Source organism: Mus caroli, unplaced genomic scaffold, assembly GCF_978045245.1.
Source record: "Mus caroli unplaced genomic scaffold, Mus_caroli_1 scaffold_11, whole genome shotgun sequence".
NCBI lineage: Eukaryota > Metazoa > Chordata > Mammalia > Rodentia > Muridae > Mus > Mus caroli.
In genome coordinates this window covers 94,776,464-94,794,853 of record NW_028227266.1, presented here as the reverse complement: position 1 = coordinate 94,794,853, position 18,390 = coordinate 94,776,464, and the positions used below count along the sequence as shown (strand labels likewise).

General features: G+C 37.8%; 1 protein-coding gene across 4 annotated transcripts in view; it reads right to left on the bottom strand.

Annotated features, from left to right (window-relative positions):
- Window positions 1-18,390, bottom strand: part of Xrn1 (5'-3' exoribonuclease 1) — a 105,652-nt gene that overhangs the window by 76,987 nt on the left and 10,275 nt on the right. For all 4 annotated transcript variants that reach the window (XM_085827909.1, XM_085827911.1, XM_085827910.1 and 1 more), the window contains exons 3-13: window positions 14,751-14,848; window positions 10,498-10,607; window positions 10,287-10,397; window positions 8,596-8,678; window positions 6,053-6,140; window positions 5,801-5,969; window positions 4,952-5,019; window positions 4,515-4,652; window positions 1,865-1,931; window positions 1,555-1,660; window positions 217-306 (exon numbers count right to left, since the gene is read on the bottom strand). In XM_085827909.1, coding sequence (XP_085684035.1) covers window positions 217-306; window positions 1,555-1,660; window positions 1,865-1,931; window positions 4,515-4,652; window positions 4,952-5,019; window positions 5,801-5,969; window positions 6,053-6,140; window positions 8,596-8,678; window positions 10,287-10,397; window positions 10,498-10,607; window positions 14,751-14,848 — 1,128 coding nt within the window. The remainder of the gene's footprint in view (window positions 1-216; window positions 307-1,554; window positions 1,661-1,864; window positions 1,932-4,514; window positions 4,653-4,951; window positions 5,020-5,800; window positions 5,970-6,052; window positions 6,141-8,595; window positions 8,679-10,286; window positions 10,398-10,497; window positions 10,608-14,750; window positions 14,849-18,390) is intronic.

Sequence of the window (18,390 nt, the reverse complement as noted above, 5' to 3'; positions counted from 1 at the left end):
AGATTGATACAGAAATTTTGCAACTTTAGATTAACAAAGAATAGGGCTATAAATATCTTTCTTAGTCAAAAGTCTTTAAAATATTTTCATTTAAAAAGACCATATTTAATGTAAACTTGACTGTATAAGTGTGTGAAGGTTAAGTAGAACTAAATGGAACGAGATATGTAAATGAGACTGTAGTAGTAGAAACCATATAAAATGAGATGTCTTTACCAGCTCCAGGACTGCACTCCATGATAGTAATAGTGTAAGATCCACTGTATAGCCTGAACATAACAGGCAGCCTGATTAGCCAGAAACTCACTGAAACAGAAAGAGGCATTTTCATTACAATGTTGCTCTCTGGAGATAGACCAATGCCTTCAGTGCATTTTTAATACCTAAAAAATGATAAACAGAAAAATTCCAATTTCTTTACAATTCCATCTTGTCATATAAAAGGCTGCTTTACCATTTTCTTAAACCAACTTTCAACATAGTTAATCCTGCTGTGTGTACTTAAGTCATCAGTATGTCATATTTTTTGCCTTAGTGTTTGGAGTCATCTAATAAACTTTCTACAAAGTGGTATCATCACTCAATTAATATGACTGAGAATGAACACAGGAGTTCTTAGAAACCTCACAACAGCATTTACAACAACTTTGAAAAAGTGTTACATATTCCGAACAAGATTCCCTTCCAGTCCCCTTTCTAAAAAGCCAAATGTCATTATTAAGATTTGGGTTAAACAAATCTTCAAATCACCACAACAAAACAAGCCATAGTTTAAAGTAAAATATTAGAAATTTTTTATCTTTGTACTTCCAGTAAGAATACTTATATCTTTAAAGTGCCTTATTATTATTAATTTGTTTATTTATTTATGTGCATGTATGCATGCCATGGTACTTGCTTGTGAGGAAGTCATGAGATAACTTTCAGAAGTTGGTTTGCTAGAAAGCTGGATAATGAAGAAAACCATTCTTATCACCCTCTAGCAATTACTAGCTGTTTCAGTATGCTGCTTTTCAGTCACTGTGGAGATGAGGTTGTGCTATCTTGCCCAGTGAATTTCTGAGTTCCAGTGAGCCTGTTGCTTTAGCTTCCCAAATAGCTCAAACTAACCACACATAACCAACCCAAAGTTAGTCTTCGTTTACCCAGTTTAAAAGAAATGATCAGCATCTTCCTGAGTTGTTGGGAACTTTCTGCAATCACCGTTTAATAGTGGTGCAGATTCTGGAGATGAGGAGAGGAGAGATGAGGAGCAGGACACTTAGTGAGCCTCCCTTACTTGCTATGGAGCTGAGCTGGCGTTTACTCAGATGCTAGGGATGAGGACATGAAGACTCAGGTAGTGTGGCAAACGGTAACCCATTAAGCTATCTCCCAATTTCATCTATTCAGCAATTTTTATCATAGTAATAGATGCCAGAATTACTATCATAAAATGAATTTTAAATTTATGAAACCAATAAATCTCATACTACATTAAAATCATGTTGTTTTCTGAAGAACTTCAAAATCCACTTTTTCTATTTGAAAATGAAGCAGTCATCAAAAGCATACTCAGATACTACGTCGACCCCCATCTTCGTCATGTAGTATGTTCTTTTATATTGTCTAAATTCAGTTTCAAACAGATCATCATCTTCAGTCTCATCTTCAAAGTTATCTGTGAAAAAACCAGAAAGCTGTGAGCAATAATCAGGAGTACTGTTTTCCATGTCCTGCTGTGCTGCATGCATATCAAAGCTGACGGCTACAGACTACCATAGGAATCTACCCAGTTCCCCACTGCTGGGTTAGTACTAATGAAGGAAAGGCAAGACAGCTATTATGTCAACCGAATATACCAAAACACACAGCTCGGACTCACCTCTAGAAGCTACTCCTTCACCTTCACTTTTGTCTAATGCAGCCCAACCTAAAGAATTTTCCTGACCCTATAAAAAATTATAAATCATCATTAGATGAACAGTAAGATATATTTCCAAATCAGATGTATAAAAGGGAGATTAGAAAAATACTAACTATAGCTGAAAATGATCTTTAAAGGATATTCTGTAGCAGTATACTTTAAAAATAAGATTAAAAACAAAAACTGAAACAGGATGTTTTTGGTTATTAATTGCTTTCTAAAGTCACACATTTTTATTATATAGAACTCAGATATATAATAAATGATTTTCATTAAATTAAAAAAAAGTATATTGAATTATATATATGAAGATCAAGAGTATCTAAACAGTAATTACAATACAAACATAAATGAAATAATCTTATGATTCTCATGACTGTTATTGTTCAACCTACTGTATCTTTTATTTTCTGCCCAACTTTTTTTAAAATTGTTTTCTATGATCTTAACCCTTTCTCTCTTGTTTTTGATTGTCTAGCTATTGGTAGTGTCATCCATAAGCTTTTTTTCATGTAACTGTGGCCTCTAAGAGCTTTATGTTCATGGGTCATACGTGCATGTGTCTCTGATACAACTCACATATTCCTCAAAGACTGGAGAAGGTTAAAGACTGAGCTAAGATAGAGGAGCTAAGGAGCTAGGAGTTATTAACATGTAGGTTTTGTGAATCCAGGTTCCCTTTAAAGTTTCTTCTTTCCTTTTCCTTTCTTTCTATTTGAGACAGCCTTACTGTGTAGTCCATGCCTGCCCTGAAAGTCAAGATCGCCAAGTCTCTGCATTTCAAGTGTCCCACTGCACTCAATACAAAGCTTGTTTTCTTAGGAGAAACGTATGTGGTAGAACCAGACTGATTACTGCTCAGTTTCTAATATTCACAAATGTTAGGCTGGAGAGATGGCTTGCTGGATAAAGCACCTGATGCCAAATATGAGGGCTGGAGTTAGAGGTCCAGCACCCATAGAATAGAAAGCCAGACAGCTGTGGCAGCAGCTTAGAATCTCAATCAACTCTTGTGAGGCAGACATGGGGAACACCCTGAGTAAGGAGGCTAGCAAACTAGCTAGAAATGGTTTACCTGCTTTAATACTTAAGTGAAGAGCAACTGAAGGTGACAACTTCAGGCTTCCACATACACCTAGGTAGGGTACACATGCACTCACACATACAAATGTGAAAAAGAGGAAAAAAATTTTGAAATAGAAAACTGCCAGAGAAAATCAGGATATTTACATTTCTTAGGGGAAAACTTATTATTTTTTATTTTATTATTTTATTAATTATTATTATTAATCTTGAACCTAAATAGAGTCAGGTTCCAATCATTATTGACAGATTCAAGAAAATTTGAGGTTTCTTTTACAAACTAACACAAACAAGACACTGTTTAATTAATTAGAGATGTTCTTTAGAACACTAGAATATTCTATCAATCATTATTAAGCAGAAACATTTACTAGATATTGTACTATTTTTAAATAAATCTTTTATATATTCTTATTTAATGTGTATGAACGTTCAGTCTGCACGTATGCAAGTATACTGTATGCATGCCTGAAGCCTGTGGAGGCCAGAAGAGGGTGCTGGATCCCTTAGAATTGGAGTTACAGATGGTTATAAGCCATCTTATGTGTAATGGGGATCAAACCTGAGTCCTTTGCAAGAGTAGCAAGTGCTCTTAACCACTGAGCCATTTCCTCAGCTCCTAGAGATTAACTACTAACTATTCTTAATCAGTCCACTGCTGCCATGGTGGTCTCATAGGAGATCAGGAGTACAAGGCCAGCCTAGACTACATGAGACCTGGCCTTTTTTTTTCTCTTTTTTTAAAAAAAAATATTTATTTATTTAATGAATGAATGCATGTGAATACACTGTTGCTGTCTTCAGACACACCAGAAGAGGGCATCAGATCCCATTACAGATGCTTGTGAGCCATCATATGGGTTTTGGGAATTGAACTCAGGACCTCGGGAAGAACAGTCAGCGCTCTTAACCACTTAACCATCTCTCCAGCCCCGAGACCTGGTCTTGAATAAAAAAGCAAACAAACTCCTAAAGCCTCAAATAAGTATAAACTAGCTCTGCTGTTTTCAAATGGCACAACTTAAATAATTTCTTTTAAAAGTGAACTTATTCACTTCTTTAAGCATTTTTTTTTATCTTATATGTATTCAAGTGTTTGTCTGAATGTCTGTATGCACACTACGCACACACAGAGGCCAGAAGATGGTGGTGGAGTTACTGTAAGCTGCCATGTGGAGACTGGGAAGTGTTCTGGACTTCTGAGCTCTCTCTCCTGACCTACGTACTGGCTTCTCAATAGAGGAACCATATCACTAGTTCTTAAAGGTGAAAATAAAAACTCATTTCCCCTTAGATACACACTTATGATATGAGAGAAACACAGAGTCGGAAACCAAAATTTTAGATGTCCAGGGGCAAGAAATGAAAATGAAACAAGCCCCTGAAACCTAAGGAAAATGAAGAACAAGAAATATTAGTTTTACTGCTACAGTTAGAAAAACAAACAAACAAACAAACAAAAAAACAAACAGGAAAAGGAAAAAAAGAAAGAAAGAGAAAAAGAGCCCTGAAGCTGATGGCTCACCTTCGGTTTTCTCTTCTCCTTGCAGTTCTTTGCCTCTTCTGCTGCCGCACCTGCTGCCTCATTGAGATATTTGTTACCAACTTTGCTTTCAAACCACTTGAGGTCCACAAAAACTTCACTGAAGTGTTCCCGATCAAACTGAACAAAAATCAATTTTAAAATGATTTAAGTATGTCTAAAGGAATACAAACTAAATTTCTAACAGAAACTATTTCTGGGTTATAGTTTATTGAAGAATGTTCGTTTATATACACACATAATATCACTAAGTCTGGAAACTGAACATAAGTAACTAATAATGAAATAGCTCAAGTGAAATGATACAGAATGAACAATCAGAACACTGCTACAAAACTGTCTTTTTCTGGTGTTAACTAAATAGTTAATGACCATTTACAGCGACCCTAGATAGGAAAATAAACCTTGTAGTTACTTACATCTGATAGTTTCACAAGGTATCTCTCAAATCGATGTAAGTTGAGATGTCCACTTTCATTAATATAACCTAAAATGAACCAAATCTAAACTTGTAGTATAAACTGGCATTATTTTCTTAACAGCTCTATAAAATTCTTTCCACAAACTGCTGAATAATTCTAGTGAAGAAAACCCTCTAATTGCTTTGCTATCTATAAACCAGCTTTAGTTTCTATAACCTTTATATTACTGTATTTTAGGCACTGAAGTAAAATATTGGAAATTCAGGTTATATAATAATAAGGCTTCCACATTTCCAACCATTAACAATGCTATATGTATTATAGTCTGATTATTCAACTTGACATATTCATATAAGAAAAGCTGTAGCTGGCTAAGTGGCACACACCTGTATCCTATCCTCTGGGAGGCTATGGCAGGATGAATTTGAGTTTGAGGCCAGCCCAGGAATACACAGTAAGACTTCACCTCAAAAAGAAAAAGAAAGCAAAGGAATAACTAACTCCCTGTAACTTAGAGAATATTTTTGCCAGTTTCCTTTCTTAACTGTTTGGTTTATATTAATTACTTCATGTATATTTAAAACAATCAGATTTCTCTAATGAATTATGAATTAATGAAGTGAACCCAATGAGGCTGCTGGTTTTCTTAAGAAGTTAACGGAGAGGCTAGTTGCTTACCGAGTGAGGTTGTTCACCTGGAGTCAGCTTCTTTAGCATCCACTGAAAATGACAATCTCAGTGCCTACCACTTAGACCGAAAGAAACACACAGTGGTTTCCTAATATAGCCACCCATGCAGCACTCTAATAAATGGAGGGCACTCAATTACCTATAAGGTGGTCTTACCTCCAAGTTCTGGCAGGATAGCAATATATGTTCCATAAAGAAGAGGCAGTGCATCATGATTAATATGTAAATGAGGTAGATGAGGGATAAAATCATTGCCAACAAGAAATCCCATCAAAATCCAATCATCTATAATTTTTTCAATATCATATTTAAATGTGATCTTTTCCTATAGCAAAATGGAGAACAGAGTGAAATCCTATAGAAATTTCTGTATGTAAAATAATAGTTCATGGCTATATTAATACTTACCTTTAATGCTGAAAATTCATAATCAATATACTCTCTCATTAAAGACAAGTGTAGGAGGTGAAATGTCGTTTCTTCTGGTGCACATACCCTGTAATTAGTCAAGTGATCAAAACAGAGTTGTTCAACTTCAAAAATGCAGCAATGGTTAAGTAAAAATTATCACTAACAGATAATTCTTATCTTTAAAGCAGTAATTTATACATAATTATATGAGAATGCTATCCTAATGGATGATAAAGTAACATTGATAGGCTTACATTACAAGTTTGGTGAACAGATTCAGAACTCATAAGGGCTAAATAAAATATAGAATACATATAAGAAACTAGCTGGTCATTGTGGAAAGTGTACAAATTAGTGAGGGTGTGTATGCGCACTTTCAAATATAGTTTACCTCCTACATTGGACAGGACTCTATATTGGCTTATACTCCAAATTTAGCAATAAAGAAGAATATTAAGAGACAGTGTTATATTTAAATAGATAAAATATAAGCATGATTTATGGCAAGAATGTGAGGGCAGTTCAACATAAGAATACCAACATCACATAGTACATGAGTAGAATGAAGGGGGAAATTTTCCACAATCATTTTGCAGAAAAGCAGTTAACACTGTTAAACCCTCTCCCATGATAACACCTGAAATGCAAGTACTCAGGAAGCAGAGGCATACGGATAACGAGTTTGAGGCCAGCCTGGTCTACATTAAGAGAGTGTTCTGGGCTAGTTTTGCTTAAAGAAAGAAACAGTGTCACACTTAGAGAGAGTGGGCTGGCAAGAAGCTCAGTGGGCAAGGATGCTTGCCATTAGGTTTGACGGTATGAGCTTGATCCCTAGAGCCCACAGGGCAGAAGGAGAGTGCCTACTGCAGGCTCTCCTCACTGTCACACATGCCACAGCACCGCATGCATGCTCCATTCGTCCTCGCTTGCTCTCTCTGTCTCTCTTTCTCTCTGTCTCTCAAATACACATACGATGTACAAGATAGTCTAAAATAGAGAAAGAAAAGGAGCTAAAGTGATAATTTCCTTAATATGACAGAGGACATTTATGAAAACACACAATTAACATTACAGAGTGAAAACTGACCCCTAAGACCAGGAATAAGACGAGGATACCTACTTTACCACAGCTACTCAACACACCATAGCTATTCAACACTGCTCTTTAACTCCTAGCCAGGGCAATGAGGCAGGAAAGATAAAGAAATGGAATTAAAATTTGAAAGGGATAAATACAACTTTATCTGTTTTCAGATGGTGTGATTCTACATACAGAAAACTCCATAGTTTACATAACAACATCTTAGTGATAATATAGAAGGAGCACATCTACAGGGAACAAGATAGGCAGCGTTTCTGTACACCATCAAAAGACCAACCAAAAGAGAGTTAAGAAACTTATTCCAGGGCTGGAGAGATGGCTCAGAGGTAAGAACACTGGCTGTTCTTCCAGAGGACCTGGGTTCAGCTCCCAGAACCCACATGGCAGCTCACAACCATCTGTAACTCTAGTTAGGATGGCTGACATCCTCTTTTAGCTTTGGTGGGTACCACACATGCATGTGGTACATATACATATATGCAAGCAAAACACTCATGCACATAAAATAAAATAAACCTGAAAAAAAATGATTCCATACACAAATGACACCCCGGAATAGTTAAATACTTTGGAATAAACTTAACCTAAGAGCTATACCAGGGAAACTATAAAATAAAGAAAATAAAAGACACAAAACATATGCTAATGGATTGGAAGACTATTTCAATATCAAAATATTTTAAAAGACCTACAAATTTATTAAATCTTTCTTAAAACTATCCCCATCAAAACCCCTCTTTACAAACTTCACAAGAAAACAGGAAAATGCCTCCCCCAAACCTCATGCTTTTATGAGACCCAAAATATGCAAAAGATTCTTGAAAAAGAATGAAGTTGGGGTCTCACTCTTGATTTCAATGTTAACTACACTATAATCTCTATGAATACACCAGAAATGATACAAAGACAGGTATTTTTGATCAAGAAATAAAATAGAAAATACAAGCAATAAAACTCATACATGAGCAACGATTCTCAACAAGGAACTGATATTCTCAATAGGGAAGAGCAGTTTTCTCAACAGTAGTGACAGGAAAGCTGAGTTTCCACACAAAGGCTAGACCTGGATTAGCCACCTAGGTTAAGACCACAGAACCCAAGTGTAGCTCAGCAGCCGAGGGCTTACCTCGGGGGCCCAGCCCAGTTCTGCCAAAATAACCCAAGCTCTCAACAGAAAAAACAAAACAAACCTCTTTACAAACTTCTGGAATAAAAAATAGGGGTAATGTTTATGACATTAGATTGGCTTAATGGATTAGATTATGATATTTTCTTGGATATTAAAGACACTAAAAGCAGAGGCAATAAAAGACAAAGACAAACTGTACTACATCAAAATAGGCATCTGCAGATTAATAGAGAACACTTTCAGAACCCGGGTGCTAAGGGACTGTCGGCCATGCTTTGTTTTTGTTCATTCTTCCAACATCCAATTTACCTTTGTGTTTTTTTTCCACCAAACCTAACTTCTTCTCTTAAGAGAGAAAAATGTGCCTCGTGACTTGTTAATCCAAGCATGATCTGTCGAAAAATAATTACAAAATATTACCATTCTACCTTTGCTTATACCATTAAGTTTACAAAAGCAATTTAATAAAATTTCTATGCAGGGAATAATTTAAAAGTCAACATGTGAAAATCAGAATCAGTTGTACCAATGGCAAGTCCTTACGGAATCGGGCGAGATACTAAGTGCCCACTGGTGTCCTATACTCCTCCTCACCAAAGCACAAAACTGTCTCAGGATTTTTACATATCCCTACCTCTTCAAAGTAGAAATTAGAAGCACTGACCTTCCCATGCTGGATGCTTAGAGGTCACAGTAACATTAATATGAAAAAATGTTGCAGAACAGAAAGGGGTACTTTAATTTCTTCATATATCCTACTCCCTCAAAGAATCCAAAAGCCTACTCAAGCATGGGAGCCAACTGCAATACACAGTTTGTTTTCTTTAATTTCTTTCTTTTTTTTTTTTTTTGGTTTTTCGAGACAGGGTTTCTCTGTGTAGCCCTGGCTGTCCTGGAACTCACTTTGTAGACCAGGCTGGCCTTGAACTCAGAAATCCACCTGCCTCTGCCTCCCAAGTGCTGGGATTAAAGGCGTGAGCCACCACGCCCAGCTTTCTTTAAATTCTTATTCAAACAAAACAAAAGAAACCAGAGGCAATCCCGGGATGTGGTTATTTACATGTCAAACAATTATTGTTATATGTGTTATAATGCCTTTGTGGCTGAGTGCCTTAAAAACCTATTCTAGAAATGTTATGAAAACATGTATGTTTTAAGAGATAATTGGCTCAATAAACCAGCTTGGTAGTAAGCAGGCTGATGACTACATTAAGTTTAAAAAAGTTACTACTTAAGAAAACTTACTGGGCATGGGGGCACATGCCTTTAATTGCAGCACTTGGAGGCAGAGGCAGCGGATTTCTAAGTTTGAGGTCAACCTGGTTCCAGGACAGCCAGGGCTACCTACACAGAGAAATACTGTCTCAACCCCCCCACCCCCCAAACCAAACCAACCCAAAACAAAAACCCCCAAACATCCCTCCCCTCAAAATAACCAAAAAACCTTAAGGAAAGAGTACAAAGACGGTCATCACAGTAGCTTGCTTGTTTAGTTTTCAGTTAGTATGAAAACCCTGACGGGGGCAGGATTATGAGGGCAGCTCATAACTATTCCTAAGCTCAGTTCCATGGCATCTCATGCCCCCAGCCCAGGCACCAGGCACACCTGTGGTGCTCACACATGCAGGGAAATGCTCATATAATTCATGGACCTGTAAGTTAGGACAGTGTTTGCATAGAACTAGGATTATTCAGCTCTGTGGACTAGACCAAGATCAGTCATCCATAATCTATGACAAACAAACTAAGCTTATTTCCCCAACTCTTTTAGAATTTTTTTTTTTTTTGAGACAGGGTTTCTCTGTGTAGCCCTGGCTGTCTTGGAACTCACTCTGTAGACCAGGCTGGCTTCGAACTCAGAACTTAGATAATGGCAACAGTAGCAATTGCTGCCTTTGTAGTTATTGCTACAGCCAGTAAAGTTTCCCTATTAAAAGCCCATCTCTTCAGTACTTAGCTTCATGACACAAACTTATAATGACAGTACGTGTTATACCTACCAAGTCAGCATCTAAGCCATAAAGACAATGTCTGGTGTTTGGATCATGATCTGGCTTTGCTTTCTCGGATCTGATAAATTCCATGATTTTATGCTCTCCTTCTCCAGGAGTCTAGACATAATATTTAAAAAAGAAGGTGATAATATGCTATGCTTCAAAGTATTAAATAAACTTAAAAAAATTCTTTAAATAAATTTAAAAAAAGGATAACCTCATGGCCTGAGAAGTAGATGGTAACACCTTGCCATGATTTGTCTGTGGAAATTTTCATATTTACAAAATACTTCAGATGTTCATGCAATCTGGCCATGAATTCAGTCCCTGTGAGTAAAGTTTTAAAAGGTTAATCTGAGAAAGAGATAAAAATAACAAACGCAGTCAAATTACCACTAACAATATATAATCAGGGATCTTCAGAGGCCAACATTTTCTTGCTTATCTTCCAGTGCTTCAAATGTCACCAGTCAGTGCCACAAAGGTAAAGTCATGAATTTTACACCATCTACAGACTGCACTTTAAGTATTTACCTAAAAAAATTTGGATTCTAATAAACTCCAATTTTCTACATTTCTTCTTGATTGCTAAGCATATTATTAATTTTACTTATATCAGTGTATGATATGTAATATGTGAAGTAAGTGTTTGCATGCCACAACACGTGTGTGGAGGCTAGAGGACAGTTTTTGGTAGTTTGTTTTATCCACTGACCATGGAGTTCTGGATTTTGATTTTACCCACTGAATATCTTGAAGAATTTTTAAGACATGTAGTTTTAACCAGATTGCCAATATTAACTATTATTGTTCATGTATACTATTAATAACTAATACTGCTTTCATTTTTAAGACAGGGTTTGTAGTCCAGATTAGTCTTGATCTCACTATGAGTCAGGGATAACCCTAAACTTCCCAAGTCCTGGAATTGCAGGCAGGCACAGTCACAGCTGACTTATACTGTGCTAGGGATTGAACCCAGGATCTGATGCATATGAAAGAAGCCTAGACTCTACCAAATCAAACTGGCTTCCCCTCCAACTAACACTTGTGTATGTATTTATATACAAGTTCATGCAGAAGCAGGTGTTTATGTGGAGCCCAAAGGATAACTTGTGTACGGTTCTTCCTCAAATACAATCTACCTTATTTTTCTTTTTAAATCTTTGGTCAGGGTTTTTATGTATCTCTGCTTCCCTGGAACTTGTTATGTAGATCAGGCTGGTCTCAAACTCACAGAGATCCTCTTACCTCTGCCTCCCAAGTACTGGAATTAAAGCCACATCTACCATGTCCAGTCACCTTGTCTTTTGAGACAGATTCTCACTGAACCTGGGACTCAATTAGTAGGCAAACCAGGCTGACTAGTGAGCCCCAGGGATCCTTCCGATTCCTCTCCCCAGCACTAAGATTACAAGTGTGCACCACCACACCAAGTTTCTTATATGTGTGCTGGGAATAGAACTCATGATGACAAGCACTCTACTGAACTGAGCTATAACTAATGACTGCTACGCTTTAAGTTTTAAAACATTTATTTTATGTATATAATAATTGCCTACACATATGTATGTGCACCATGTACATGCAGTTCTCTTTGAGGCAAAATGAGGGCATCTGAGCCTCTAGAACTGGAGTTACACTATGTGGGTGCTGGAAATTGAACCCAGGCTCTCCGTAAGAGCCTGTTTTTAACCATCAAGCCACCTTTATATCTCAATAACTACTATCCTTAACATGAAGAATCATTTCTAATCTGGAAAGTGAGTATACAATAACTATGCCATAGAAAATGTCAGATGATCAACATTAAAGGCTACCTTAAATTATATCCAGGAAAAAATGGTTATTAAGTTGAACAATTTGCAAGTAGACCAATGGAACAGAATTGAAGACCCTGAGATCAACCCACATACCTATGGTCACTTGATCTTTGACAAGGGAGCAAAAACCATCCAGTGGAAAAAAGACAGCATTTCAACAAATGGTGCTGGCACAACTGGCGGTTATCATGTAGAAGAATGCGAATTGATCCATTCCTATCTCCTTGTACCAAGGTCAAATCTAAGTGGATTAAGGAACTCCACATAAAACCAGAGACACTGAAACTTATAGAGGAGAAAGTAGGGAAAAGCCTCGAAGATATGGGTACAGGGGAAAAATTCCTGAATAGAACAGCAAAGGCTTGCGCTGTAAGATCGAGAATCGATAAATGGGACCTCATAAAGTTGCAAAGCTTCTGCAAGGCAAAAGACACCGTCAATAAGACAAAAAGACCACCAACAGATTGGGAAAGGATCTTTACCTATCCTAAATCAGATAGGGGACTACTATCCAATATATATAAGGAACTCAAGAAGGTGGACTCCAGAAAATCAAATAACCCCGTTAAAAAATGGGGCTCAGAACTGAACAAAGAATTCTCACCTGAGGAATACCGAATGGCAGAGAAGCACCTGAAAAAATGTTCAACATCCTTAATCATCAGGGAAATGCAACTCAAAACAACCCTGAGATTCCACCTCACACCAGTCAGAATGGCTAAGATCAAAAATTCAGGTGACAGCAGATGCTGGTGAGGATGTGGAGAAAGAGGAACACTCCTTCATTGTTGGTGGGATTGCAAGCTGGTACAACCACTCTGGAAATCAGTTTGGCGGTTCCTCAGAAAATTGGACATAATACTACCAGAGGATCCAGCAATACCTCTCCTGGGCATATATCCAGAAGATGTCCCAACCGGTAAGAAGGACACATGCTCCACTATGTTCATAGCAGCCTTATTTATAATAGCCAGAAGCTGGAAAGAACCCAGATGCCCCTCAACAGAGGAATGGATACAGAAAATGTGGTACATTTACACAATGGAGTACTACTCAGCTATTAAAAGGAATGAATTTATGAAATTCCTAGGCAAATGGATGGATCTGGAGGGCATCATTCTGAGTGAGGTAACATATTCACAAAGGAACTCACACAATATGTACTCACTGATAAGTGGATATTAGCCCAAAAACTTAGGATACCCAAGATATAAGATACAATTTGTTAAACGCATGAAACTCAAGAAGAACGAAGACCAAAGTGTGGACACTGTGCCCCTTCTTGGAATTGGGAACAAAACACCCATGGAAAGAGTTACAGAGATAAAGTTTGGAGCTGTGAAGAAAGGATGGACCATCTAAAGACTGCCATATCCAGGGATCCATCCCATAATCAGCTTCCAAACGCTGACACCATTGCATACACTAGCAAGATTTTGCTGAAAGGACCCAGATATAGCTGTCTCTTGTGAGACAATGCCGGGGCCTAGCAAACACAGAAGTGGATGCTCACAGTCAGCTATTGGATGGATCACAGGGCCCCCAATGGAGGAGCTAGAGAAAGTACCCAAGGAGCTAAAGGGAACTGCAACCCCATAGGTGGATCATTATTAGGAACTAACCAGTACCCCAGAGCTCTTGACTCTAGCTGCATTTGTATCAAAAGATGGCCTAGTAGGCCATCACTGGAAAGAGAGGCCCATTGGACTTGCCAACTTTATATGCCCCAGTACAGGGGAATGCCAGGGCCAAGGGGTGGGGGTAGGTGGGTGGGGCACTGGGGGGGGGAGTGTATTGGGGACTTTTTGGATAGCATTGGAAATGTAATTGAGGAAATTACCTAATTAAAAAAAAAGATGAACAATTTGTATCTAAGCCACTTAGAAATAAAAAAATTTTACTAGTTTGTATGGAATTTTAAAGGTTATACTTACAATTTTTGTTTAAAATAAAGGACTATAAAGATACCAGTGAACCCTTCAAGTGTATCAAGTAGGGTGCTGTACATGGAGTTAAGTTAACCATCTTACTAGTAAGTGACTTTTTTTTACATTTATGTATCTATATTATTTGTGTGTGTAGAGGTCAGAAGACAACTTGCAGAAGTCGGTTCTTTCTTCCAGCATGAAGGTCCTGGGAACTGAACTCAGGGCATCAGAGCACTGGGCAGCAAGTGCTTTTATCTGCTGACCCATTTCACTGGCCCTGTTTTTCTTAAAGTCATAGAAGTCCTGGTTGGCTTTAGCAGGTAGAAGAGGAAACTCCATGGACTAAAGGAATGAATTTCTTATCCTGAAACCCATAAGAAGGTAGGTATAGAAACCTGGTAAGTTACAAATCAATCACAAAAATACAAATTGGTTCTATACTGATAACTGACCACAGTAAATTGAAAGCTTTTCTAAGTTCTTTCCAGGTCAGGAATTCTATGTAGCTGACCAAGTCCTCTCCGTCTCTGCTCATCAACATCTGAAAACCCTACAGCAGGTCTTTCCAGGAACACTCACAACCAACATGATGAGATAGCTCATCTTACGAGTACACAAACAGGGAAATATGGCCAGTGAAACTCCAAGGACAAACAGTGTAAAATCAGAAATACATTAGAAAAAAGTTCAATTTCTATCTTACATCTCAGTCAATTTACCTGGCGTAATACAGTTGGAATCGAATCTGGCTTCTGTAGGAAGTGTTTCTCCCTTTTCTATTGCTTTTTTAATTTTGTCTTCTGCCTCCTTGGCTGACCTTAAAAGTCAAAGAGAAAAAAAATATCTTATATTTTCTACAAAATAAACACTTTTACACAAGCCATTTGGAAACTTTTACAAATAAAACATTAAGTTGTCAACTTTTTGGTTCAAAACTATAATTTTTTTTTTTTTTTCTTTTTGAGACGAGTTTCTCTCTGTAGCCTTGGCTATCCTAGAACTAGATCTGTAGACCAGGCTGGCCTCGAATTTACAGAGATTAGCCTAGCTCTGTCTCCTCAGTGCTGGGATTAAAACTGCGCACCACCATGCCAGGGTACATTTTTTAAAATAATTATAATAAAAATGAATAGGCCCAGGTATTCCTTGCTTTTATTTACAGAATTGAAGTTTTTCTTTTTTAATGTGAAGACTATTGAAGCTGGACATTACAACAGTAAAGAGCACACAAATCATTACAAAACATAAATATTTAGCTAATTTATTCCAGAAACAAGATCAGAAGCTTTGAGCGTCAACTATGTTTACCATATTTAACTATATCATTTAATGATTTTAATAATCATCAATGATATGAGAATACAAAAATATAACAAAAAATAACTGCAGGTTTTAAAGATGACACTCTACATGGAGGGAATAACAATAGCTATGTTTAATCTAGCTGCAATCTAGAAAGGATTATAAAGATAAGGTAAGTAAAGACAGTAACAGCATATTCTGAGAGACTAGATTTTAAAAAGATGATGAAAACATGTATAAGTAGGTTGCAGATGTGAGGACTAAAGACACAAGGAGTCCAAATTACTCTTGGACTTTGAGTAGGGCAGCTCATCACACAGTATGGCAGCAAAAATTCTTTTTAAAAAGGCTGCTTTGGGGAAGTTGAATTCAATTCTGAACATGGCGAGCCTTCTAGTGTCTAGGTGATCCAAAAGGAGGCATTCAGCAAGCATTTCAATACAAAGGAACTTGGAAGTGAGAAAAACACGATAAAGACAAATCTGAGGGTCATTAGCATAGACACACATCAAAGTCATTAGATGTGATCACTCAGGGCTCAGGACTTAGGCTCAAAGAAGTAACTTATCATTGTTTTATTTTATTTATTTATTTTTGAGACAGGGTTTCTTTGGCTAACAACCCTGGCTGTCCTAGAACTCCCTTTGTAGATCAGGCTTGCCTCAAACATAGAGACACCCCCCAACCCCCATCTCTGCCTCCAGAGTGCTAGGATTAAAGGCACGTCACACCACACCTGGCTCTCAAGGAAGAAAAAGCTACATGAGCAAAGCTACATGGAGAAACTCTAGAAAGAAAGGATGAGTGCTGTTAATTACTGTGAGTGGAGGAAGCAATGCAGACTTAGTCTTTGGATTAGGACATAAGTCTGAGCTCTTGTAAGGAAATTTTAGTGGCACAGTATGGATAAAACCCAGAGGGAAGATTCAGAACTAAGACATTAAGCATTAGAAAGTATGAAGCTGCTGGGGGACTTTCTAGGAAACATGGGACTCTTGGTGACAGCCTAACATCTAATATCTGTTTGCAGTAGTTACAATGGACTAGTCCTCAATCCCTAGCTAGTATTCTTCTGTACTTCTGATACTGAAAAGGTTATGAAGTTAAAAATACATAGAGCTGCCAGGCTTTCCCGCAGTTCGGTTTCAGGAAATGAGTTGATTTTTGTTAGTTAGATGCCTCAGTATAACTTTGGGAAGGAAGTCTGATAATATCAATGTGATAGTGAGGCTCTAGGGCTGCTAGGGGTGAGGGCTCAGCAATAGAAGAATAATGATGGGAGGAAAACTCAGTACTTAGTAACACTGCAGGTACTACGAAGCAACAAGAAGGGTATCTATTTTGTCTAATAGGAGACAAAGCTAAGATGCACTTTTACCGCCTAGTGGCTGAACTCTCTATGTAGACCAGGCTGACTTTGAACTCATGGAGATCTGCCTCACAAATATTGAATAAAGGCACTGTACCATCATAATCTCAATATGAACTTTTAGGCTAGTGAGTCCCTAAAATTAGTTTAATAAGCACTAGTATAAACAGTTTTTCAAACCTGGAGATTCTAATTAAGTCAAGTCTATTAAGTAGTCCCTAGAAATCTTAATTTTGGACTTAAGTAAAATGTCTTGGGCTGGAGAGACAGCTCAGCAGTTAATAGCACTGACTGCTCTTCCAAAGGTCCTGAGTTCAATTCCCAGAGACCACATGGGGCTCGCAACCATCTGTAGTAGGATCTGATGCCCTCTTCTGCTGTGTCTGAAGAGATTAACAGCCGGGCGTGGTGGCGCACGCCTTTAATCCCAGCACTCGGGAGGCAGAGGCAGGCGGATTTCTGAGTTCGAGGCCAGCCTGGTCTACAAAGTGAGCTCCAGGACAGCCAGAGCTATAAAGAGAAACCCTGTCTCGAAAAACCAAAAAAAAAAAAAAAAAAAAAAGAGAGATTAACAGTGTATTCATATACATAAAATAAATAAATAACCTTTTTTTTTTTTTAAAGTGCCTTTGAATTTAAGGGTCTCAGTATTTTCAGAATTCTGGGACTTTTTCTTTTAATAGTTAAATAATCAATCTCTTTGCCATCGTTTCTTTAGTCTCCCTGGGAAGTCTAAGACACTGTCCCAACTTTCCTGACAACTCCCACATCTGATGCATGAATATTCCTATGATTCTTTATCTTGCCCTATGGTTAAAGGAGTCTTTCATTATGCTAACAGCGCACTAAACCTCAGGACTTAGGATACCTCCACATAGGTTTATGGTTCAGTCTCACTATTGCTTAGATATGGTCTACACATGCAGAATTTTGATTTTAAGACTCTTTTATCTTTAAGCCCTTTACATCTTGTGATGGTTTGTATGTGCTCGGCCCAAAGAACAGCACTATTAGAAGGTGTGACCTTGTTGGAGTAGGTGTGTCACTGTGGGTGTGGGTTATAAGACCCTCACTCTAACTGTCTGGAAGTGAGTCTTCCATCAGCAGCCTTTAGAAGAAGATGTAGAACTCTCAGCATCTCCTACACCATGCCTGCCTGGATGCTGCCATGTTATTGCCTTGAAGATAAATGGACTAAACCTGTAAGCCAGCCCCTTATAAGGACAATTAAATGTTATCCTTATAAAACCTGCCTTGGTCATGGTGTCTGTTCACAGCAGTAAAACCCTAACTAAAGACTCTTCTACACAGTGGTGCTGATAATGCCAAGTTCCTAATTGAACTCTGTTCCAATAGTTCATCAATCACCTTCTAATCTCATTTGCCTTACTGCCTAATTAGGGCTCATATTTACTCAGAATCATCATCTAGACTGAGAGCTGGCCATTCAACAGAGGTGTGTTACACGGCTGTCAGTAGAAGAACCTCTTGGTCCAGTCTTTAGTGACTACACCAAGATAGATCACCAAGGCTCCCTGCTCTACTTCTCAGATTATCAATGCGAGTCTGGAAACCTGTGCCTGAGAACACTGACTTCATCTGAAACCCAACATGAACTCTGTGAAACGGCAAGCTATCAAAGTTACTGACTTATGACTTGACTAGATAAACGATATTAAATATACCAA